This window comes from Strigops habroptila, chromosome 4, assembly GCF_004027225.2.
Source record: "Strigops habroptila isolate Jane chromosome 4, bStrHab1.2.pri, whole genome shotgun sequence".
Lineage (NCBI taxonomy): Eukaryota > Metazoa > Chordata > Aves > Psittaciformes > Psittacidae > Strigops > Strigops habroptila.
The window spans coordinates 54,852,028-54,878,684 of NC_046358.1; the positions used below are offsets into that span (position 1 = coordinate 54,852,028).

Below are 26,657 nucleotides of genomic sequence, written 5' to 3' on the forward strand. Positions count from 1 at the left end.
TGTTAAAAGGGTTTAATCTAATAAAAAAGAAAATATAACATGACCAATAAGGAAGGTTAAAAGAAACACTCCAATACCATAGTGCCTATGCAGAGAGTCATATTTAAGCTTTTATTTCAATAAAACTGATAAAACTTCCCTCTGCAAACCTTAAACTTCACACAGTTTCAGAAAAGTTTATTCTATATTATGAACTTTGCTGATAAAACCATACTGACAAGAGATGCAACAGGCAGGTGTAACAGGCTTGCTGTATCACCACCTAACAGTGGCACAGTTCCCCTGGGGTGGGGGAGCAGCACTGGCTGTTTGGGGCATACTGAAAGTACTCACCCCAAATGAAATCCCACGTGTATTTCTCAATTGCTCTTACCAGTGTGGATATAGCTAAACCAACATACCTATATTGCTAATCATACCGAAAAGTCTTGAATGTTCCTCATAAAAGTGGTAAGATCTCTCAAAACCAAATCCAGAGCACCCAAATACAGCTTTACATGGTACATTTTCTGTGGTATCTTGAATAGTTTTAAATTACAAAATTATATAGGAAAAAGATCATTTTAACATTCCATAAAACACACTTTCATGTATCAAATGAACAAGAAATGGAACATTTGCTGCAAATATGCCTTTAACTTAGTGAAGGTACTTGGGTTTGCATCTCAGTACTGCGTAAAAAAACTTGCCAGGATTACCATTCAATCAGTCATTTAATTGGAAATATGTCAGCTTTTTGTACACCTCCTGTACAAAGTGAGATTAGCACTGGGAGTCATGAATGTTCTGCATAGCAGCACTGGTTTTCATAAATATTGGACTGTCAAATAAGCAGAAGGATATAAAAAAAAAATAATTTTGATAGCCGTGCCCTTTTCTGTCCCTCTCCCAGTAAATATGCACTTGTTTCAAAAGAACATACTATGTGTAAAAGCTAAGAAGTAGGGGTGGCCCAACACATTCAAACATACTTCTGGTCACCATCTGCCCATATTTGTATGAATTACATCCTTTCCCAAAGCTGCATGGTCTGTTTTCAAACATAAAAATGCTCTGGAAACTATAATTTTATTTCAGCAGTCATTTGCTGTTATGCCATGTCTAGTTCCTAGAACGCTTTATTTTGTCACACTCACCACTAAAACCATTCACTTAACCTAGTCTTCCTTAAGGACAGATCTCTCCGACCTGTTCCTGTCACACTTGTCCTTACCAAACACCATCATCTGGCAGTTTACTTGTTACCCTGTGAACTCTAATTTATTAACATCTGTGGTTCCTGTCTGTTTGGAAGCCCCTAGCACTCTTTTATTTCCACTAGATCCTTAAAGTCACTAATCCTTTTTATGCTTCACTAACATTCTCTCATATGTCACACAGTCTGCCCTGACCAATCCAAGCCCTCACTTTTACCTTCATAGTTCCTGCTATTTAGTTGCAGAAAAGTTCCGCTATTTTTTTTTTCATTAAAATTTAAACTGTTGTGTCTTTCTAGCTTGTTAAGCATTGCTTTCACCCACTGACAAAGTCACGGTGAAAATTGTATCCTTTCAGTCCCCTTTACTCTCATCTTAAACTACTCTTTCAGCTCTCTCTCCACACAGTTTTATAATGGAAAAATGGAAGAGAATTCAACAAAATATTCTATGGCTGTAATCTCCCATGGTCTGCCCTCCCTTCTCATGTGGCAGGCAGAAGTTTCTCATCTGTTTTCCTCCGCAAGTTTTTGCACCAACAATAGAACAGACTACATGTCCCAGTTTCCCTGCCTGTAATCCTCATCTATGCACAAAAGTACAAGATTTACTTTTTTCCATCTTCAGCAACTAGTATCTGAACACCAGACCCAAGAGTTAAACCTGGTTTTCTTCAAAGATTTGTTTGAACAAAGGTAAGGCTGCACAAAGGTTTCATTTTTAGGTATCCAAAACCATAAGAAAAAAGTTTTTTTAAAAAATATAATTTCCCTATCAGTTGTCAGATAAGGCCTGGGCTTTAGCAGAATTCCTGCCCCCTGGTTCTGGTATTCACTCATGACATGAGAGACACTCTTATATGGATTCCAAGAGTTCAGCTCACACTTCAGACTTTCCCTGTGTTAGGGCATATTCCATTCACTTCCCACTCACCTTTTTTCATAAAACTTGCTGGAATTTGATATCTTTGAAACTTCTAAGGCCATAATAGTAAATCAGTTCAGTTGGTCAAGTTCAACTATTAGAATAGTACTGTCAGGCATATACATGCACAGACATACATTGTGTCAAAAGATGAGTCTTTTCCTTGGGAAAATATACCCGACTCCTTGTAATTCTCTTTCATTTCATATTTAACCTCACAGAATGTACTGTTCACAAACTGCAGTGCGGAGGCTGTTCCCTTTGCTATTCTAGACACATTCCTGGGCACCTTTTTTCCTTATCTCTAAAATTTTCCTTCATGAGTTTCAAATGTCTTCCTAGTCAAAGCTGAAAATTAGTGCTTTATCCAATAAATTCTTTAGTTTTCTTTGACACAGTCAATCACACAGTTCTTGGAACCTTCTCTCCCAACTTCCTCCATTTCTTTCCTACTGACACTCTGGCCACCCCTTTAATATGCCACCCTCACCTTCCTCTAAATTTCTCCAGCATTTCCACAGCAGTTGTCTTCCTCCTTTCTCCTTTTACATTATCTTTCTAGGAAACCACACCTGCAGAAACAGCCCCCTTTGCTACACTGACAGCTTACAGACATGTTTCCCTGCTTTTAGCATACTTCTTCTGTCCAGAACACAGACAGCCACCAAGTCTTGGATAGCTAAAAACCAGCTTGAGATAAACTTAGCTAACAGAGTTCTTAACTGCACTCAGTCTCCTAAATAGCATTCTTCATCATTCTCTGTGAACTACTGTATGGTCTTGGTGGTCACTTTGCCAGAGAATACCATCTTGAACTTTGACTATAGGTATCTATGGGCAGACCATGCTCAAATCATCCTTTCTTTGCGCTATAATACCACAGGAATACAACTTCAGGATTTAAAAAAAAAAAAAAAAAAAAAAAAAAAATGCAACTCTTACCAAGAGTCTCATTTGACATTTCATCTAGTGCAAAACATTTTGTCAAGGTCAGACAGAACCAGACATCCTATAAAACCCAAATACAGATGCAGAAACAGTTTTCCAAGACTATTCCTTTCACCTGTAATCCTTCTCTTTCTATATTCCATACGCTCAGTTGCACCCCATTGAAACTGACTACATTCACAGCTTAGCACACCCACATTTCTACCTTGATTTTCTCCATAAGACAAACAATAAAACCTCAAGAGATACAAAGTTTCTGTTAACAACATAAACAAATCTTGACATGCAGATACGTTTGTGGCAACAGTCATCGTAATCATTAGGAGAACATTTGCCGTTTCAAAGAGCTAGTTTGTCAAATACACAGTAAGAAGAGTTACATTTTATGTTATTGGCTGCAATCAGCAGGTAAAGGCTGATGTGTTTCTAGGCTGCAAACAGCATCTGACTTCAACAATTTCGAGACACTATAAAATACATATTAACAGACAGGCTCTGCACTAGAAAGTTTATACCTCAAGTACTTAACAACAGAGTATAATCTGTTTCAAAACCAGGTAACAGACACAGATATAACTTGTCTGGGAATAGGGAACTTCATGAATTTCAAATTATATAAATATTTTAGACTCTTGAAATTGAGTCCTCATCGTCCTAAGGTAATGCATCAAAGGTACAAGACAGCTTGAAAAAGAAACCGGGGAGAGGTGGCGGTCAATCCAACAACCTAACCACAAGACAATTCTTCCTGTAATTAGCAGTGTGCAACATGAAAGCAGTCTTTATCCATGAAACATCCCAGCATCCTATATATTTGAGCCTAGTCAGGTAACTAGAAAAAGTATCAGCTCTGCTTGCAACTGTTTGGGACACATATCCTGTGTGTTCAGTTACAAAGGCCTACTCTTTACTCAAGGAAAAAAAAAATTCCTGATATAGACTGCTTACAAGATCTCCAATAGTGACAAGCACTTTGTAGGTTCCAAATTCTGATTTGGCTTTCATGTCAAAAAAACAAAAATCCAGTGCTAAATATGCAACAGTCAATGAAGACAACTCTTTGATACCAGCAGCAGTAGGTACAGCTAATAGATTGCATCCAAATAATACTTGCAATCACCTACACAAAATTTGTTATACCAACCAATACTGCAGTCATACTGCTAATAAGCAATTCCTCTTTAGGTTCAAGATGAATACTGAGGTAAGACTACAAAAAGCGTGTTTACTGCTAAAATCATATGAATTTCTGTGAGCAGAAGTGTTAATACTGTAGAGTTCAGAAAAGACATTGCATTTGCATAATTTTTAGCCTTAATCATAGTCATATTGCTTCCTTCTCTGTGTAGTTATATATTTTGATAATGGCATTTAAGTATACTCACATAAAAAAAACTAGAGATACAATCTATTCAAGACTCTTTCCTCCCACCTCAAACTACATTGTGCTTACAGGATCCTGCTCACAGGCCTCTTTCCACTTCTATCCCAGAAAACAGTGATAGCTCCATCCAATTCCAGTGTGCGCACACTATTGGTTGCACATACCTCTGTCATGCCCTTCTCCCCTACCCCATGCACACAGACCCCTTAGAATTGTTGGCTTGAACTTACTAATGAAAACACAAGCCAACTTGATGTCATTATTTTCTTGTCTATTTAACTAGACAAAGAGTATGCAAAATTTCAAATCAACAAGTAACTGAAAACTTCAGGTCGCTACTAGCATTCCCTGTTTTCCTCAAAGAGTAGCTAAAATCTGCACAAGAGGAAATTTTTTCACCATGAGAACAATCAGCCATCAGAATAACCTCCGCAGGCAAGTAGTGGATTCCCCAACACTGGACACTTAAAACTGAGCTGGACAGGGTGCTAGGCCACCTTGTCTAGACTGTGCTTTTGCCAAGAAAGGGTTGATCAGATGATCCTTGAAGTACCTACCCACTTGGTATTCTATGATTTCATACATCTGGCTTTTTTTGTTCTTATATGTCCCTGATTGCAGAGGTTCATACAAACCTCTACATACAAGAGGTTCATAACAATCATAGAAAATGCATCTAATAGAATCACAGTAGCAACTTAGCTCTCAGTCATCAAAGTATTCTTGTCATGATGAACCTGTAGCACATTCCTTGTATTCCACTGATCTTCCAAAAAATGCTCATTAAACTCTCTCTTAAAATACTAATATTGGAAAAGAAAGATTGTAATTTCTTATAAATAACTACAAAATATGCAATTAGTCCTTAAAGAAAATTCACACAATAAATGTTCTCTGAAAAGCATTAAGTGTGTACATTCCTTCTGTTTCAAGGAACAATATAAAAACCTTGTAGTGTTTACTCAAATAAAGTCACACATTATGGGCTTACTTCTCTCTTCCCCACCCCCCAACAATCGATATTTTATCAGCTCTGCAGTGTTTGATCTCTCTCCAAGTCACACAGGAGATCAGAAGACTTAACCTGTGTTATCCTTCTAAAATCACATATAAAATACTGCACAGAACATATACCTATGAATCTCATTTAAACTGTGTTTAATAAAGCACAAATATTTATTGTAAAGCATAATAGACTAGTAGGAAAATAAAGAACTTCAGATCTCTCTGTTATTTCTGTTCACTTCTAGAGATAACAAAGATATCAAATTCTGGAAGTCTACCAAACAGTTACATTTTATTATGAACACGTATGATTTAAGTACTGCCAATAAATTCTATGTCTTCAGTTATGGTTGACATTTATGATGTTACTTAAAGTATAATAAATGCCTTAACTTGAAATATGCGCATGCCTTTAGGAAGTGAGCTGAATAGCAACGGAAGCATTTAGTAACTTGCATAGGAACAAGTATCTTCTATCACCTAGGAACGCTAATGAAACTGTATTTTCTGAGGGTTTTGTACTGCAGACAAAAGTGACAAAAAAAAAAAAAAAAAAAAAAAAGAAGAAAAAAAGAGAGAGAACACTCGCTATCCAGAACAGAGAAAATAAATTATTATATAGTATTGCCTACATATCTTAACTACTAGTACAATATTTTAATGTTTCTTTCATAGTATGCATTTGATAATTTCAAACTTATTGAATGAGTTGTTTCTGAAGCCTATTGCAGCATACTTGCATTTCAACCTCGTATGCAAAAACAATTACCGCTGTATTACTTTACTGTGCAAATGCAGGGAGAGAAACGCTCGAAAACTACTCCACCGTTTCAGATTCACCTCGTATTTCCTCAAACCTATTTCACAGTCAATCACATCAACTGCATTACGGAACATGTCAAAGCAAAATTAGAAAATTTCATTTAGTAGCCATCAATTTCAGCCTCAACAGTAAGGGGTTCTGCAGCAACAATCACTTCCCAAAAACTGTTCGTTCGCAAGTTTAATGAACACACTGCCCTTATTCTCCTTCCTGTAACGGGCTGATAATCCACTTGCAGCAGCCTCGGGCCAGTTCCACCGGCAACACAACTCGACGTTCCTGCAGTTCACGTGCAAGTTCCCGAATAAAAACAAACCTACCCCCCTCCCCCTCACTACCCCCCCTCTCGGGGTTTACGCTACAAGAAACAAGACTCATTGAAAAGTTTTCCGGGAGGTAGAAACCAACAGAGTTCCATTCAAGAAAACTGAGCGTTTCGGGCATCCCTCCAGACTCTACTGAACAGCTCTCTCTTCAGTAAAAAAGAAGTTTCTTAAATCACATCAACTCAAACCTAATGCTAATTTATGTGAAGCGAGGAAGAGAGGGTGAGAGGGAGAGAGAGAGACAAGGTAATCTGCAAGGAACAACAGCTGCTACTCAGACAACGCCAACATTTGATAAATAATGTCTCTCAAAACCTGGTATTTCTTTAGCACTTAGCAATCATTTTGCCGACAGAAAGCGGGAAGAACCAGTTGCGAGCAGCTAGAAAGCTGTGGTTTCTTTCTCTCGTAAAGTCTGCGAAAAGCGGAGGAGGTGGGCTTTGGAAAAGAAGCAATCAAAATAACAAGGTAGCTGATAGCTGAAGATGTTTGATTTGGGGTTTTGTTCCAATCAATAAGAATTACTTTTTAATAATTAAGATCGTACTGAGCGAGCTATAGCAAACACATTATTATTACTTAGCTTCTATACAGTTATAAAGTATCATATCGATTCTACAGAACCGAGTTGAGAAACCCGCTAAGGAACTAACATTTTCCTCTATTCCTCTAACAGGAGCTTGTCAGTTAGCCAGACATCCAGCACAAACAGATACAGCGGTTAGGAAAAGCGAGTGGCGCTCACTCCTCAGAAAGTTTTTCCCTCCAGTTTCAGAGACACCTACCTGCTCTCTGGAAATGCAAGGCAACGAGGGTCTCCTAAACATTTTGCAGCTGCCATAGTAGCTGGCCGAAGTTTCCCCTAAGGATACGCAGCTAGATCTCCTCCTGGGTCTAATCACAGGCACTTTTTCCTCCACGCTGGGGAGCCGTGAGTGGTGATGATGCTGGTGGTGCGCTCGCCTCTGAGCCGAGAAGATGCCGTGCTCCCCGCCACAGAGTGCCAAGAGGCAGCCTGCCACCCCGACCGAGCCGGCCAGCAGCGGTCTGAGGGCGGGGGGCACCGAGTGAAGGCTGGTGAGCGACACTAGCCACACCAAGCTGGAGAAGACCAAGACGAGAAGGCTCCGGCGCAACTTCAGGGAGCTCTGCAGCAGGGTGGGCGCTGCCACCGAGCCCAGCACTGTCAGGAGCCTGGCTAGGACCATCTGCGGCTCGGCGGGGGGCTGGGGCTCCTCTTCGTGCCCCTCCGCGGGCAGCAGCCACTGCAGCGCCACGAAGTCCCCCGAGTAGCAGCACACGGGAAGCGCCAGCAGCCACCAGCGGGTCGTACCGCCGCCGTGCTCCCCGCGCCTGCCACCGGCCAGGTAGCAGGTGAGGAAGAAGAAGGCACAGGCGATGCTGAAGAGGGGGCTGAGGCAGCGGGTCAGGCACAGCAAGGCGTGCAGAGGCCGGGGACTCCACCAGCTCCTCCCGTCCTGCTGGCCCCCGGCGCTGTCCCGGTCGTGAAAGGCCAGGAGCGAGAGGACAACGGCGGTCAGGGCGCCCAGGCAGAGCAGAGCGCGGCAGGAGGTGGAGGAGGTGGCGGCGGGGAACAGCAGCAGGGAGAGGAAGCTCTTCGGAGGGTCCTGCCTCAGGGGGGTCGCGCAGCTCTTCACGTACCCGTTCCGCAGGCTCTCCGGGCTGCCGCCGCCGGCGGGCAGCGCCAAGGGGGCAGCTACCCCGCCGCCGTCCGGCTGCTGGCAGTGCTGCGGGGGTCGGCTGGGTCCGTGGTGGGAGGCGGCCGCGGCCGCTTCTCTCTCTTCCCTCATGGTGGTTGGGGACGGGGGAGAGGCGCGGGTCGCGCTAGCTCCGGCCCGGCCGCGCCTCCCTCATCTCCTCAGGAGGAAAGTGCCGGGCTGAGCCGCCGCTTCTCCTGCGCGGGCAGCGGCGTCCGCAGCATGGTGGGTGAAGACGGGGAAAGAGAGAAAAGGTAAAAGTCTCGCCCGCTCGTTCGCGTTCCCCGAGCGGATCCAGCGGCTGGGACTCGCTGTCGCCTCCCAGCGTCCACCGGCGGCGGCGGAGCCCCGGCGGGGGTGGGAGTGAGGCGGAGAACAGCCCCCCCGGCTCTCCCGCCTTCTCTCCCTCCCTCCCTCCCTCACGCCGCTGCGCACGGCGCGCGCGGAAGCCTTTGCGGCGGCACGCGCCCGGGAGCGGTTGCGCGCTAACGGCCACACGGTAGCGGGGGCGCGGAGGGGAGTGGGGGCGGGGAGGCGCGCTCGCGCTCCATGCCCGGCGCGAGCCACGGGCTCCTTCCCGCTCGCCTCAGGGCCGGCGGGAAGGAGCCCGTGGCTCGCGCCGGGCATGGAGCGCGAGCGCGCCTCCCCGCCCCCGGCGGCTGCCGGCCCTGAGGCGAGCGGCGGCGGCGGCGCGCCCGTGTGCGAGCAGCGGGGAGTTGTTTGAAACGTGCCCCTCCGTCCCCCGCCGCGGTCAGACCACACCGCGGGGAGTGCGCCGGGCCCTGCGAGCCCGCCGCTGCGGGAAGGGACGGCGGGGCGAGAGCTGTGGGGACAGGGGCGCCTTCCGAGCCGGTGTAACTGTGCTTCATCTTGTCTTTCTGCTTTGAGGTGCCACGGGAAAGTTGCTAGCGCGGGCGTTAGCGCACACACAGAGTGTGGAAGTATCTTCCCTTTAAGGACCATCCCTTTCTCTTTCTCTTTTCTTTTTTTAGGACCCGACAAGTAAGTATTGATTAGAGTAATTTTCTACACTTGGGGTTTTTTTCAGTCTTTGTTAACTAATTTACAGGTTAGACGGCGTTGCTCGACCGGGTTTGATTATTTGCACAGCTAATCCCTTTGGAATGGAGCAAAATAATAATTTCGGACCAGACTGCTGCGAGTGAAAACAGGCAGCTAACGGGATTTTGAGTCATTCCTTTGCTCATTCATCCCGTTAGTTTGCTTCTTGCAGAGTAACTGCTTAGCACTTTCAAAACTGTAACTGCGCGTCTTTACCTCATTACTTAAAATGAATGTCCTTTGAGCCATGTTTCTACATAATATTGTGCTGCTTTACTTAAATTGGTTTAGAAGTCAGATCGGGTACGTTGGTGATGGAGCTTTTTGCTTGCTTATTGAAACAAGGAGTTCTTGAAATGTACTTGGTGCCAGTGCTCGTGATTTGCTACATTTGAATAGCAATCGGGTAGCGGTTGCTCTGTGGAAGCTGTAGTGCAGCAGGAAGTGCTGCTGCTGCGGGCCTAAAAGGTGACAATATGCACAAACCTCCCAGCACGATTACTTACAGAAAACACAATATGCAGTGACAGACAAAGTTACTCTGTGCATAAGAATATGGAAATAAGTCATACATTTTTTTTTTTCCTCTTCTAAAAGGCAGATCAAATTGATGGAATTTTAATACTGTCATACGCCTTCCTCTGTTAGAAATACTCCTACACTCTTTCCCAAAAAATCAAAAGAAATTCTGTCCTGACTTGATACACTTAGTACCAACATGATAGTACAGAATCCATGTCAAAAAGTTTTCAAAACGGAAAATGTGCAGTTTCTTTGGGGATTATATTCTTATATTTAGTCCTTTTCATATGTTAATGGTATCAGTTGGACCACAGTCAAGTTATATATGTAAATGTTTCCAAGACTGAAATGTATCTTGCTAGTATGCATATTCTTTATTTGTTGATTCCTTTGAACTCAGCTATAACTAAATGCATTCTAGAAACAATTAGGAAGCGTAGTCTTCCTTAAAACATCTTATTTGAGTATACATGTCTGTAGCAGTGAACACTAGAAAGTGCCTAAGGAAGAGTACAAAGATAGGACATCATATGATCCCTTAATACCTCGAATGGAACCATTTGTGGCTTTAGCACTTTCTGAATCAGAAGCGGTGTCTTATTTTTAACAGTCCTCAGTAGATTTTTATTCCACAAATTTGCCAAATCATACACTTTTTAAGTCCCCCTAGGCTTTTGGTATTTGCAGGAAGAGGTCCTTGCTCAGTGTGGCTTGACTATGCACTGTTGAAATGTGGGGTGGTTTTGTGTTTTTTGTTGTTTTTTGTTTGTTGGGGGGGGCTTTTTTTGTTGTTTTTTGTTTCTTGAGGGTTGTATGCAGATTCCCTCAGCCACTTAGCTTCAACAGCATACTTCACCACCATACTGTTTATTTGTTTTCAGGTCATTTATCATGAGTCAATTAGCTTTTATTTCAGAGGTATGCCTCTGCAAAAACACCCTAAGGGAATATATACACAATTCATTCAAAAAAGTAATGGGAATATAGCTGTTCTCTAGTATGATCTTCGTTGACTAATAGTACTCTTCTCAGCATATTCCAGGCCCATGTCCTGAGTAGTTTACAATCTAATTGTGAACAGTTTCAGTATAAACAAAAGTTGGTTTGAGTAGTTTGGAATCATAAAATGGTTAGGGTTGGAAGGACCTTAAAGCTTATCCAGTTCTAACCCTCCTGCCATGGGCAGGGACACCACACACTAGACCAGGTTGCTCAAAGCGCCATCCAACCTGGCCTTGAACACTACCAGGGATGGAGCATTCACAACTTCCTTGGGCAACCCATTCCAGTGCCTCAACACTCTCACAGTAAAGAACTTCTTCCTTATATCTAACCTAAATCTCCCCTGTTTAAGTTTAAACCCATTACCCCTTGTCCTATCTCTACAGTCCCTGATGAAGACTCTCTCTCCGGCATCCCTGTAGGCCCCCTTCAGATTCTGGAAGGCTGCTGTGAGGTCTCCACGCAGCCTTCTCTTCTCTAGGCTGAACAGCCCCAACTTTCTTAGCCTGTCTTTAAAAGAGTGTTAACTAAATTTCTCCTAGTGACAGATTAATTTTTAGAATAAAAAAATAGCTTTTCATTTACTATTCCTTAAGCAAATACAGAAAAATATAAAGTGTTTCACTTAAATTGGAATGAAAAAATTAGTTTCAGGGTAATGTGATTTTTTTGTCATCTTATAGTTTCACTAACAAAGAAGATGGGTAGTTTAGTGATTTGGGATGATTCTTAAAGTGCCATATGATAGAATACCTGAACCTATGTAACAGCTGCTATTGATGCTGTGGCCTTGACATACAAACAAATGTCTTCAGTTGCTATTTGATAAGGTTTGAAATTTTATATCCCAATTTTTATTTAAAAATACTGACTTACTGTTGTCATTGTCTGTTCTCTGTTTGAAAAAAGAAGAACTAGAAAGAATAGAGAATATAACTATGACTCTCCACTCAAGGCTGTAATCTGGACATCTTCTTTGTCCAGTTTCTCTCCTTTGACCTACACATCCAGAACATGTCTAAATCTTACCACATCCACTTGAATGTTTCTAAGTTTTAAATGTTCCCTTCTGTTTGCACTGCCCGTTTTTTGTTTTTTTTTTTGTTTGTTTGGTTGGTTGGTTGGTTGGTTTTTTGTTTTTTTTTTTGTTTTTGTGGGGTTTTTTTGTAAATGCTCTGGCTGTTTTGTGCCCTGTAATCTTGGAATGCACGGGGACCACCCCTGTTTCAAATTGCTGTGGTTTTCACCTCAAAGTACCTTTGTTTTCTCCTGTTCTTCAGACACATCAAATACAAACATTTGATTATTCCTTCCTAATTTAGTCCTGTGTTTCTGATCAGTTTCGAACCATGTGAACAACTTTTGCAGCTGTTTAATAACTTTGGACACAGTTGTCCAGCCCTTCACTTCAGAAAACCATTTTGTGCTTTGCCTTGTATCAGCACAGAAAGGTTAATCAAATTCTAGGAAGTCTTCTTTAAAGTTTCTCTTCAAGCCTTCCATGTACTCAGCAAAGTAATAATAATTAGATCTAATGATTATTGTATGTAATTGTGCCCTGACTGTAATCCTTGCCCTTTTTACATGGGGAATGAGATTAACAATATGGTGCCTAACTTGGAAACTTTCACAGGGTAATATTTCAGGAAATTATGAGACACATCAGTGCTCTCTAGGTTCTCCTTTTTGTGTATTTTTGTGACAGAATTGTCTTGGATATGGTTGACAGCTTTCTCAAGCACTGAACTTTATCTTGGCCAAAATGCATCTGTTCTATTTGAGATTCATTTTTAATAATGAGCTTAGACGTAATCAACTTCTTTAAACAAAGTATCCTTTGAAACTGAAAACAAAAGAAATTTCAACCAGCTACATGGTTTAAATAGCTTGGCTTTCTAATCATAATCTGGGATCATTTGCGTAGAAATTCTTGGGTATGACTGAAGAATGGGTAAATTGATGCCTTGTTCTGGGAACAATATTCTACTACCTGATTACTGGTGTAGTGTAAAGCATAGGGGGGGAAAGACCCTCCCCCCCCCCAAAAAAAAAAATAAACAAACTCAACAAACAAAGGAAATATTACACCTCCAGAAAACCCATATAAGTGTGGTTCACTTATGGAAATCAAAAGTCTTAACCAAACTTGAATGAACACTTGGGAAACACCAGCATTACACACTATCTGTGTAAGTTTGTATTGGGGCAAACACTGCAGCTGCTCTATTTGGTAAACTGTAGGAATAAGTACTGCAGCTAGCAATTAGAGCTGCCTGGATGCTCTCATATTTATCTGTGTATAATGTTTAAAAGCAGGCTATGATATCAACTGCCAAGATGTGCAAATGTCTTCAGCCCTAAAATCCTAGAGAGATCTGCGGTGGTCCATAGGCAAGCAGACATAATGGATGTAAGTGACTGAAGGATACCAAGATGCAGTTACTAGAGGAATTTTTAAAATGCAGGTAAAAGAGGCTTTTTGTCTAAGTGTATTCACTATGCATGGTGTGAGTATGCTTGCAATAAGGTGGTTTTAATGTATTTTACATGTCTAAGGGTGGGAGGAGAGAGATCCAGTTGCATCCACATTAAGCAAAGCAGGTAGTTTCAAAGGTAAGTCATGACATTTTCAATTTCCTCATGTAGCAGCAAAGACCAAGTTACTACAAATTATATCTTTTAGTTCAATTTGCCAAAAATGGGCACATGGCAAAGAAAACTGGAAAGGAGTAGTGGAAAAAAGTTGTTCCTTGTATGATGTCTCTAGTGGACATAGTGCTTGTCAGTTTAAAAAGTATTAGAAAGATGGAGCTGCTACAGTACGCCGTTGTTAGATTTATTGGTGCAATGATCCAAGCTGTAGCTCAGCAACAACAAATTTTGAGGAGCAATCAGTAAGTAGCAGAAAGATTGCATCAACCTAGTTAAACACTAACTCTTTAGAATCTAGAAGGATACATATCTTTATCTGAACTCTCGAGTTTTTTCTAGTGCTCATATTTTTGTATTCATGAAGAAAAGCAGCAGTATGCTGGCTTCTGGTACTGTACCCAGATGCTTCTACTACTGTATTTTTTTAAACCTAAGCCGTCAGTCTCCTCACCTGAACAAACTTGTATTCTTCTGAAATGGGCCAACATTTGCATCTCCAGATAAGCATGTAATGATGTGCACCTCTTCAACTGAAATATATTTTGGTCATACCCTAGCTCTCACTTTAAAAGTGAAATTGTCAATAGACAATGATTTCTAATGTTTTACAAGCAGAATGCTTGTGGGCTGTGTGATTTCAATAGTCAGGCCACATATAGTCTGCATATTCCTTGAAATAACATTAATAGTCTAACACTTCATATTAGCTTTATGGAAAGTTTTAATGGAATTGCGTAACTTTTAAAAACATAATTTTTATGCAATCTATAATTAAAAAAAAAATTGTGAAATCATTCAGAAATTACATATTTAAATAAATGAGGATGTCTTTGGCTCAGTTTTTTTCCCCAAGGTACCATGAATTTGGCTGCTAATTTCCTAATAAAAATAAAGATAATGAGCTATCAAGTTCAACAAACAGCTGTCAAAATTCTGGCTTTAAGATATTAGAGAACTGTGTAATTATATATGGTACTGAGTTTTTTACATGAGCTTATTTGGAGAATAGTGGTTTAAATTTTTGACAATAAAAATGCAGGAATTTTTCAAATGTGAAATTTTTACCAGATTTCACTATTTTAAAGCTGATTATTTGAGTACAATTTGTCATCCTATCGTATAAGCAAAAACTGATTAATAATGAATTAGTAATAAGAGAGTAAATAGGTGACTTTCTTCATATGTGGCATTTCTCTATAAAAAGTTTACGCTGAATCATGTTTTATTATAAAATCTACATCTTCAGTTAAATAGCATTAAACTTAAGAATACATACTAATATTTCAATGGCAATTCAGTCCTTAACTTGCTAATTGGAATTTCTGTTTTGAATTGAAATAGAAGCATTTTATGGACTTTGCTCATTAATAGTGCTAGAGATTAGATCTAACTAGGGAGCTGGTTTGGTTTTTCAGAGAAGTCTGACTTAACACATGAGCATCAGATGCATAAATATATTCTGAAAAAGATCAAAATCTGTCTGAGTCAGGTCGTTTGTTGGGAGGGAAGGAAAAAAAAAGTGAGCTGAGTCGTTCCGTCAGCTTCTCTCATTTCCGTGTCTTTCAGATACCCATTTTATTGACCCTAAATCATTAAGAGAAGTCCTTGTTAATATTCATATAAATTCTGTTAAATTGCTAAAATTACATTATATTGTCAGCAGGCATAAAACAACCCAGTAAAGAAATTGTGCTGAGTTATACCTCTTCAGGGTCTTGCCTGTGGTGTTTCATCACATGCTTGAGTATAATCTCAACTATTCTGTTTGCCTGTATTATTTCCTTCAGTTATGTGTATGAAACCCCTATGGATTTAATGTATCCCAAAGTTCTTCAAACTTAATGCATTCTTATGGTAAGCATTGTAAAAGCTTGGACCTAGAAGAAAATGATATTAACATATTCACTATTTTCTTGTTCATAATCAAACTGAAACCTTTGACTTGAAGTATCAGGCTGCAGATGACTGAATAATAGTGCCATGATAGAAAATATGTGGAAATATGTACAATATCTTGCCTCTTGAATTAAAAAATAATATTACCTTTATGATAATTCAAAGATTATCATAAAGTATTATATATCATTATGTTGACTTCTGAAAGGTTTGGAAATTAATTTGATTTTAGCATTCAAGGTAGTGATGGTGTAATAAGAAAGTCTATAAAGGCAAATCTCCAGAACAAAACAGGTAAAGATAACAGAGAAGCCTAAGTGAATCCTGTAATTGTGACTTAGTAACTATTTCTTCTGGAAATTTAACATGAGTTTAAAAGAATAGCATCATTATGCAATTAAACTAATTAGCTCATTAATGTGGAAGTATTTTGTCATTCTAACCACAGAAGGAATTCATCTGAGTAAAAAAAGCAGACAGGAATAAATTGCGGTAGGAGACAGAAATTGTCTGGTTTTAAAAAGATAAATGTATGTGGTTTATGTCTGTCCTCTCAAACCTAAGCACTTTACCAGTGCTTCTTAGGTTAATCTTATTTTTATGAATTGTTAAGACCAAATTTTTCATCATACTTAACCTAAGCCTTTGTTGTCTAGGAATTCATGACATGCAGTGAAAATGTTCCAATTTCAACCAACTTGTTTAAGTAACCTTTCCTATTTAAGTCTACTCATTCAGCTAAAAGTTGCTTTTCTTCCTCATATAATGCAATAGGAGTGTTTAGCATTCGTAATCAATACTGTGTACAATTGCAGTAATTTGTCAGCCTGCTCTTGGCATCTCAGCTGAAGCTCCCACTGCCTTTCAGCATTCAGAGTTTATTGAAAGCAGTGCCCATTGTGTGCTTTGGGCTTAAGGCAACTCAGAGCCTGAATTTACCACATCAGAAACTGCTCACCAACTAAAGACCTGAAATGATTTTGTAACTGATAGGTTTGCTGCTGTTGTCTCCTCTGTGTGGTATAATGATACATCATGATTATTTACAAACATTGAGGGGTTGTATTTAGTTGTCAAAGGGAAACAAATGTAGGTAAAGCAGACAGCAGTTTCACCAGATCAAGTAACAGAGAAGTGCCTTGATCATTTAACTCAGCTATTCTTGTGCTCAAAACTAGCGCTGATTACCCTGAGGCATGATGTTACAGTAAGAGGAAGAAGAACAGTTGGATGTGAAAATGTATTTAAATATTTCCAAGATGTTAATTTTTGTTAGTTGATGTTATGAGTAAGAATAAATAGGACATTTTAGAAAATACTGCTGATCTACATGGAGTTTACCCAAGCAGCAAAGACTAGTCCATCATAAAAAGCCTGTCTCCCCTGTTGTTAGCAACATGTATGAATTGACTACGTAAGCAAAAATGAGGGTAAGCTGCAGCAATTTTACAAATTCCAAATCTGGATAATGCAAGTATATTAACTTCAGTTGATTAGTTTTTATGTGCTTACTTGTAGCTAAAATGTGTCCAGCATGCTGGGGTACAAAGTAATGGTGTAGAAACAAACGATTGGCCACGTGCACCTGTTGGACCTTTCTTCCAATGAAAGAATAATAGTTGGCGTGCAAGAATGAAAGCAACACATTTAGAAGGGTTCTTTCATTGCTTTGGAGTTTTTGTGTTTGAATTAACAACAATCTGAGAGGAAAGGACAGTGAAAGAGAGCAGACTGGACACAGCAGTAGGTTTTACCAGAGCTGATTCATGAAATGCAGTTTACGCTATGATATATTTGCACTTATGCTCAATTAGTAATAACTAGGTAGCAATGACTGATTCTTAATATAACAAACACTGTGTCGGTGAAGAACTACATTTAAGTTTACACTGTGAACTGATCTCTTATTTATCATGTATTTGCAGGATCATTTATACCATTCCGTAATGATTCCTGTTGTGACTGTTTAAATTATGTGAGAGTTTATGGAATCATGGGGAAAAAAATCTTGAGTTTTTTTGAGACCTGAAAATCTATGTAGTTCAACATTGATGGAATTGTAATTATATTTGAAAAAAATGTTACATAAATTGCGAATTCCATGAAATATATGTATCTTATTTTATTACAACTATTAGCATAACATTAACCATGAAGTAAGTTAAAGGTTTTTATTTACTTAGCATTCGAATATTTTTTTTTTCAAGAGGAATAGATATCACATAATAAATTTCACTGATACAGTATTCACAAATGCTGATCTACAACAAACTGGAGTACTATGTTTACTTGTTTACTTGCATTGCTATATTTGAAATGCCATCTTTACTAGAATTAGAATGTTCATTAAATGTATTATGCCAGTATATTGCTAGAGAAACATAGTGCACAAACAGTACAATTAGTAAATTAAGTGAATATGTACCTGTATTACCCCTTATTATTGTTTACTTACTTGCTGGTTTGTAAAATTTGCTACCTTGTAATCGGTTTCTCTGTGACTGCTGCTAATTACAAAGACTCTAAAATACATAATAATTGCTACTTAGTACCAATGTGTGCTTGATAATGGTTTGAAAGTTTGCGATTCCTGGCTGCTTTGAGTTTTAGTAGTTAATTATTGTAAGGCTTATTGCAATGTCGAGTTTCATAAATGTAAGTCTCCTAGATGCGCACGACCTTTGGGATTTAAAACACTACATACTGGTTTCATTGTCAGCTACATAAAAATTACAAAAAAAGCTATGTGTCAGGGGGTTAACCAAATACCAGTGAAGCTGAGTGACATTCTTTAACTGAAGTTGCTTGCGTCAGATATTTAAATTGCTGATTCTAGGGCACTTTTATAGAAGTGAACATCAGATGTCAAGTAGTATTGTTAAAGGTTGGGTTTAAACAAGATTTTATGTTCTTCAGTTTTGGCCTTGATTACTTACTGTAAAGTTACTTAAATAGTCCAATTCGTTAAAATATTACGTACTTGGCATGTTTGATTTCTTTAATGGTGGAAGTGAGGAATCTATTCTTTACATGTAAATTTAGTTCTGCTTTTATTTATTAACACGTCCCCTTCCCAGGATTGATGCATTCTTCATGCAAGTTCTGAAAGGGGTGGAGGGAAAAAGGAAAACAGCATTTTTTTAAGGAAATGTTTAAACTTTCAATGTTTTCTGATATACTAGGGGAAAAGAAAAAAAAAAAAAAACATTTTCCAGACTCATTTTATATACTTCCAAGTGTAGGAATTCTTAAAATGAACACGGGGTAGTTATGGTGTTAGTTGAAATCCTGGCACGTATCCTATTTAGTTAGCTCCCTAGCCAGGTCTCTTACTCAAATAGGTCTGTACTAAACCTAATAGTGCAATTAACATACTTCTGAATAGAGAAACGTTGAATTTCTGTAAAACATATTAATCTGGCATGTAAATTAAAATAACTAAGAAATTTTCAGGCTTTGAGTGGAGAGGCCCGATTTCGTACACTGCCCAGCAAAATAAAAGAGCCTTAGACAGGGTAGTCAGGAAAGCTGCTTTAGTAGGTACTTTTTTTTATCCTGAGGCTTTAGGCAATAATGATCTATAAACAGGATCATGCTTCTGAGAGGTCTAGCTAAAAGCCTTTGTTTTTATAGCTGATACAGGAGTATATTGACTTGGGACATAAATGAAATGAGTATATTATTTTACTATATGTAAGGTAACAAGATTCCAGTTGCCAGAGCAATATGCACAAGTACATTTCTGTTTCTGTTAATCTGAAATACATATAAACTATTTTTATAAATGGACATGACATTTTAGAAGATCTTTGTGAAGTCAGTCCGTGCTTTCCCAGTTACTTGGAAAGTTAGTCTTAAATGACAAAATGACTTGCAGAAATTTAACTTACGTGAACCTTAACCAATAGAATCAGGTACTTTCCATGTATTTTTAATTATTTAATCACTGAACATTGTTCACAAATGCAAATGTAGATTTTTTAGGGTGCAAACAATATGTTCCAAGAGTTGAAAGCCATTTCTTCTGATAAGAAATCTGTGATGTGTTTCTCGTCCTTCCCCACCTTTTTTTCCCCTTTTTCCCCCTCCTTCTTCCATTTTTCCATATGGACAGGCTATGGGACTCTCTAAGGACTCGCTTTCTTAAAAAGCTTCCTTGATGATTAACAGTAAGCTAAACATACTTTGTTTAAATTAGGCAAGGATTCAGTATTCTTTTTATCAGCTGATCTGTGTTTATGTTCATGCTGAAAGCATATCTGTACCTAGTACTATAGGTCAGATAATCTTATTAATGATAACAGCAGGAGCATGCACAAGTATCAACCCCCTGCATAATTTCAATGTGAGAATAAGCACAATCTTCTACTCAATTGTTGTTAAATGTTTACTGAATCAAAATGATTCCTCATTTCATACATACATGTATGTGGAAAGCTGACTCCCAACGTTGAAACTTTTAAATTTTTTTACAGCTGAGAGTTTTAGCTACTACTGGTATTTCTATCCTACTTTGTTTAGGCTCTGCTTTGGGGTTTTGAGAGATGCACTGAGCTTCGCAATTGTTTCTTAGTCTCGGATAATCACTACCATTGCTTTGATAGCCCATATTCCTGGGCAAATTTGTGTTTTTGCCCACTGAGATCATTAGCACTAGCTTTGGGAGTATTTGTTAACTAGGTTTGTGGGTTCCTCAGGGGCAAGTAGCATCAAAATAGCTTATTATCCCATCAACACCGCTAGAGAATTGGTTTTGACCGCCCTGTTTCAGTCAGGATGAGAAAGAACTGTGCTCCAGACAAAGACAAAACCGCATACCTGGGACCCTCTGACTCCTGAGTAAGGCCTTAGTAGCGAGTCAGCTCCATGACCATGGTGGCAATTAGAGAAGCTGGTCATCTCACTACCTGTCTTTCAGAGAGCCCTAACACAGGCTATTGCCATATTACCATGTTCTTAAGGGAAAGATCTCCCTGTGGTCTAGATCTTTACCTCCCCTCAGTGCTTCCTAACTACTTTCCAAGGCTATTTTTCTAAGAACTCCTGAGTTACTTGTGCTCCATAAAAGACTGGACTCTCCAGCCTCACTCCAGTTCCACATTTGGAACTATCTTGCTTCTCAAACTATATCCACAAGATTTTTGACCATACGGTGACCTTTATCAGATTACTGCCCAAAGATTTTTGCCAGAAGTTTGACACTCCAATTATTGAGGGTCATATGTCATCTAGAACAATCCTACAAGCCTCACTTGACACAGCAGGGATAACAGTCTGTGCTTTCACCTCCTCCTTATTGCTTAGGCAGTTTTCTTGGCTCCTGTGTTTCCAGGAAGAATAAAGCAATTATAAAGAGATTCTTTAGCATCATTCCAAAGGAGCATTACGGACCACAAAGTGGTGTGAGCTAGAACATCATGGCAGAAGCAAGCAGAAGCGATAGGAGATAGCTTACTCTTCTACTGGTTGTTTAGTATAATTTTGCCCTTTTTTTGAAGTATAGACTTTTTGTGGATGAGTCTGAGTAACATTATTATTAGAGTGTTCTTCTAATTACTCATTCTCCCAGGTCTTTGTAATGGATGCTTTCTTTCTTGGCTAGAAGTTGTCCTTGGGTGACTCAAGATTGGAAGGAGGTATGCTGTCTTCCCCAGAAGCATAGTATATCAGGTATCAGACATTTCTGCTAGCAATCTGCCTGGGTTCTTGAATGAGCTGGAAATCAGATTAGGTCATTTCAAGCATCCATATCACAAGCAGGAAATCCATGACACAGTTCTGGAGACTTTTCTACAAGAATATGGTTAACCAAGACCTGTTCTTCCCATAGACGTGAACATGAAATGCCATCCTTTTTACTCCAGAGTGTCTTCCAGATCCTTTTTTAATCAGTGTTAAAGGAGACAGATGCATTCATGTCAACTATATGTGTGTTTTCTAATCTTCATTCTGAAAGCTAAAATAGGATAATCATGATCATGCTGGTAGATAAGGATGAACATAAAGCAGATCTGACATAATTTAGACTTTTCAGTTGAACTTCTTGGTTCAACTTCATTATTGATATTGAAGTCCTTTTTTTTTTTACCTTTTAATCCACAGGGAATGCTGTTTCCCTTCAGAGAAATACCCTAATTAATAGAAGAACAAATAAAAAGCAGATGTATTTGGCCAAGTAGACTTAATTTGCCATGTGATACACAGAAAAGCCAATTTTCCTTTTCTTGGCCTCATTGTTTGGAATTCTGCTGTATTTCCTGGATAGCACTGAGTTCCTCTATCAGCATAATCTATTTGACAGCTGTTTCAGCACTGTGCTTCCAGGCTGGTGGCTTCTTTGTTTTTGTTGACACTATAGTAATTGTATCTTGAAAGGTTTGTTAGGTTGGGTTTTTTTTTTCTCCTTTATGTACAGTTTTCAAGTAGGATCTGAATATCATAGTTGTTTTCTCTGAGTCTGAACACTTTTTGAGTGGTCAGAAATGGTACTTGAGCTTTGAAGTGCCTGCAAATGTTCATCACAAGTCCTCATAATTTATGCTACTCTTGCAAAGGGGTATGCATGAAGAAAGAAAAAGAAGAACACCATATGCAAAGGTAGATATATATTAAAACTATGATCAGCTATTTAAAGACCTTAAAATGGTGATAATGCGTACATGCAGCAGTGCAACTTAGGAAATGGCATTTCCTGAGCTGAGAAGCATTCTCATTCTGTGAAATTCACATTCATTTCACTTTGTAAAAGTGATTGTATAATGGCTAGAAGCCAGAGAAAATTGATCAGTTTGATAAACCACTCTCAAGCAATGAAGTACTGCTATCATTTTACTTGTATGCTACAGTTGCATAACGCTATATTATTAAAACCATTTGTAAAAATACAAATGTGTTATTCTGTCAATTCCTGTTACATTTTTTAATTTCTTTCCTCCTTTGTGGCTAACCAGTTTTGGAAGTCAGAAGTCAGAAGACCATTCACAAATCTGTTGCTGCAGGCTGAGAACTGGTATCTACATTAATCCTTTAAACTCACAAGGCAAATGCTATGATACGAAATTTAGAGATATGCACATACCCACCAAAGGCACAAATAAACTATATGTATACTTTCTTAGTTTGATTTAGATTTTACAGTACTGACTACACATTCAAGATCTAAGTAAGAGTATGGCTATACTGAAGTGGAAACAAAAATTGTAACTTGGAAACTGTATTTTAAAACTCTGGGTGAATATATACTGAAGAAATATTTAATGAGTCTGCTTTGCATTAGAAATATATATTGATATCACTTCAGCAGAGAGCTTCATTATGAAAAAGCAAGCCATACACTTGGGTGAAGTTTGGTAATTATTCATAAGGAAGCAGTATCAGGGCATACTTCAAATTAAATTGTATAAATGGGTTTTGGATAAGATCCAGAACAAATTAACTTAAAGTTTTAATTTAGTGGTAAGAAGACTATTTTTGCTTGAAACTAATGTAAATAATGTGTGCTGACTGTGTGTAAAGTTAATAGTGAGAATACAGAATTTGATAAAAGGAGCATTCTCTTTGTCAGGAGTGTATTTTGTAGCTTTTACCTGTGTGATTTTGCACAATATTAAAAAGAAATACAAATCCATTCATATTTGCTACTCACTGTGAAACAAGGAGGTACCCAGGGCTTTCTGGTAATTGTATTGCCTTAATGCATTTCCAGTTGCATAACAAAAAATTGATAGCCTCTATCACTGGTCACCTTTAAAAATTGGAAGGTACATATTTGATTTCCCACCTGGAAAATACCTCCCTCATTTTATTAATTATTATAGCACAGTTGAAAGGGTCTGTGTGCCCTTCAATAGTCTTCTGATTTCACACTTGCTCTATTATTTTTTTTATTTTTTTTTTTTTTTTGTAATTTATAATTTCCAAGTATAAAATCTTCCATTTGGTAATACCTTTTGTCTGAAGAATTATTATTCCTGTTCATTTAATGTGATAAACACATCTTAAAAATACTTCGGTGCTACAGAATCTGTTGTGAATGAGACATCTGTAGTCATAAATTTATTTGTGACTTCTTAATACCAAAAAACATGTGCAGATGTGTTGACTGTATAGTGATATGCTAATAACTAGTGCAGAGATTTTTAGATACTCACTAGTTAGTTTTAAGGCAGGTTTATGTCGAGTCAGTCTGGAATTAATTTAGAGCCCTTCAGGCCCATCACTGAATCCTTCCATGGACCAGGCTGAGAAGCCAAGGGTTGTGCCAAATACTCTGGATTTAGAATTATCCTTACATCACTGGAATTTATTCATAATTTAAGCATGTATGATGCACTGTCTGAGCTCAGTGATCTGTCAGAATGACTGCAGACAATGGGAATTACACTGCCAGAAGCGCTCTCACAGGCTTAGATTTCTGCTTGCATTGTTGTTAGTTTAGGAATATATGCAATAAAGATGGCAGTGCCAAATGAAGTTTGTACTACAAAAACAGGGATATGCATGACAGCAAAGCTGTTAAAATCCATGTAGCAAAATTAGGAGCTTGGCAAACAGTAAAAAAAACCCTGTCTGATGACAGCAAGACTTTCTAAGACTGAAGCTTACTCAAACATTTATATTTTTCCTCCATATTAATCCCGTATTGTAGTTTTCCCTAATCGAAAACTGAATCCGTGCTAAGAATGGGCTGAGTCACTTTTTGAAAAGTGTGGTCCACAAATACCAGAATTGTTGCCTGAATAGTAAATGACTATTACAATAAGTTTTAGCACTCCCATAGAACTTGAAAATGCCTGTAAAAATGTGTCGGAGAAATCCCTAATATCTTGCCAGGAATAGCAAGTTGTTCCTAGTCTTTCTTTCTCTCAGTACTTAGTTTAATAGCCTCTGGCAAATTCTGTATGTGAATGTATTTCCATTTTTCAAGCAGAAACTTTTGGCAATACTAATGTGGCAGAAACATTGTGAACATTTTATTGTGTGATCTACATATAAGTACTCATTGTAAAATATTTATGCAATATAAATGCATAACTAAGAAGGTAATACTTTGTCTAGCCATTAATTTAATATGACAATGATGTCTGTCATAAGGAAATGGGATCCATTAGTGGTCTCATGGATTAAAAAGGTTTTATTTCTGTATCACTCCATCTGTTATTTCCAATCTGTGCTGACAATTATACTTAATTCTTTCATAGGTGGAAGTTTTGAAAAATTTCATCACTAATATAACTGATATAGTATTTATTCATGAACTTGTGCATCATTCATAAATGTCTGTCTCAAAATGTTACATATCCACTGCTGAATGATGATGCTTTGGTTTAGATTCAGGTGTACTCAGACAAAAATAATTCCAACAATATGAATCAACAGTAGCAATTAATATATTTGAAAGAGTTTATGCAGCTATATGCACACTGAAATTGATCGCTCCTCAGAGACTTAAAGTAATAACTGCCATTCTTTTTCATTGAAATAAAAAGCTTAACAAATTTTCATAAATCTCTAATATATGCCACAATTCTCCCATAAATTATAATAGTTCTTCAGTTATCTTTTGATGACTCAGGCAATATTATGTACCTTGTTTAAGTCATAACTTCTATGCTAGCAAGCAGTTTACAGTTCAAAATATGTTTTTCTTATACAATTAATGTATATTATACAGAAACCCTTACTCAGAACAGAGAAATACATTTCAGGTCCAAGAAATAACTAGCAATAATATCCATGTGAATTTCTCTCTAAATATATTTTTGTTTTATTCAAACAAGAACTTACAAATAAAAGCTATTTCCATGACCAGGATATGCTACAACAGCTCTACTGTCTTGAACCTTGTGCCCCTTGTTTCCTCCAGGCCCGGACAGAAAGAGCCAGACTCTTTTCTGCAGTTCTCTTTCCGCAGGGGTTATTTTAGCCTGTTTACAGCACTGCCTGGTCTTTCCCAGCCAGCTTGGATGATCAAACAAGGTTAGTTGCCCTGAAGGCCTGTCCTGAAAAAAGACAAATTATGGCAGTTCACAAAAGCTATAGATTTTTAAAAATTAAGAATAGACTTTAAAAATTTGTGTAGTTAACATTTTTCATGACAAAATATTCCAGTGTTTCAAATTGGTCAGTAGTTTAAAAAATGCCTTTAGCAACATGAATGCAAGGCTGTCATAGCGAAAGAAATGCCTGCACCTCTACTGAGAGTTTGCAAAAGAATAGGAAAGGAATTTGGCATCATTTATAGCGACAAGTTATTTTTTCGTATTTACAGTACTAAATACATTAGATTTTTTTCTTTATAAGCACTTCTGAGATCATCTTTAAATGATTCTAAAGACAAGTATGTGTATTCATAGCAGCTGTCAAGCTTTTGTCCTCAGTCTTAACCTAGTTGATGAAAATGTCATTGAATATGACCAATGTCATACATGAATGCTTACATTTAAGTAGTCTTTTCACTTTATAAAAATATCTATTAATGAAGTAAATTTATTACCTGAATTAAATCCAAGTATGGACTGTTCATGTTGTCGAGAGAGTAAGGCAGTTCTCAAAGAAACTTAGTCAATGTTTGTATTTTGATGTATTTTGATGAAACCAACATGAAGCTGAAATGTTTGTATGTATGTCAGAATGGAATAAAGGTGTTCGGGCAACTTAAATCCAGTTTTATTTTAGAGTTTGAGATCCAGATTTGTGATGTGAAATGAAGAGACACAAATCAATGACTCAAGAAGTGTAAGAGGCACTTAATGTGAAATGATTATCAACCACGGTGACTTGAGACTAAATTAAGTTTAAATGTCATCCACCTAAATACAGCATGTCAAATTGAAGGGTCTTCTGAAACGAATTCTGACCTGCAGTATTTGCAGGCTATGGTGGACAAGATGACAATTTTTTGGCATTTTGTTTTTTTGTTTGGTTTATTTTATTTTTTTTAATAGGGGAAGGAAGAACACCATTTCAAGGTCTCTCTTCAGTAGTTCATTCTCCTGATGATAATTTTTAAGAGTCTTGTACTCTTCCAAAGGAAGGTATCCCCCCCCCACCATGTTGGTCTAGATGACTGATCATCAAATGGACATTCATCATACAAAAAAGGGAGCAAACTGTAGAAATTAAATTATTTCTGTCTCAGGATTTTGCTGTCCTTAGTTTCTTAGTGTCCCACATTTAATTTAAACAGGGATAGTATTG

General features: G+C 38.4%; 1 protein-coding gene and 2 long non-coding RNA genes across 4 annotated transcripts in view; 2 read left to right on the top strand and 1 right to left on the bottom strand.

The window, feature by feature from the left end:
• The window catches only part of PDE3B (phosphodiesterase 3B), a 96,470-nt gene extending 87,746 nt beyond the window's left edge, over positions 1-8,724 (bottom strand). For both annotated transcript variants that reach the window (XM_030483353.1, XM_030483352.1), the window contains exon 1: positions 7,392-8,724. In XM_030483353.1, the coding sequence (XP_030339213.1) occupies positions 7,392-8,417 (1,026 nt within the window). In that variant the 5' untranslated portion in view covers positions 8,418-8,724. The remainder of the gene's footprint in view (positions 1-7,391) is intronic.
• Positions 4,093-7,739, top strand: LOC115606831. The gene is made up of 2 exons (XR_003991019.1): positions 4,093-7,074; positions 7,283-7,739. It is a non-coding gene; the product is annotated as an uncharacterized LOC115606831 (long non-coding RNA).
• A 1,724-nt stretch (positions 8,725-10,448) lies between the features above and the next one.
• LOC115606832 lies at positions 10,449-23,905 on the top strand. Its single transcript, XR_003991020.1, has 2 exons — positions 10,449-13,375; positions 18,536-23,905. It is a non-coding gene; the product is annotated as an uncharacterized LOC115606832 (long non-coding RNA).
• Positions 23,906-26,657: the final 2,752 nt, after the last annotated feature.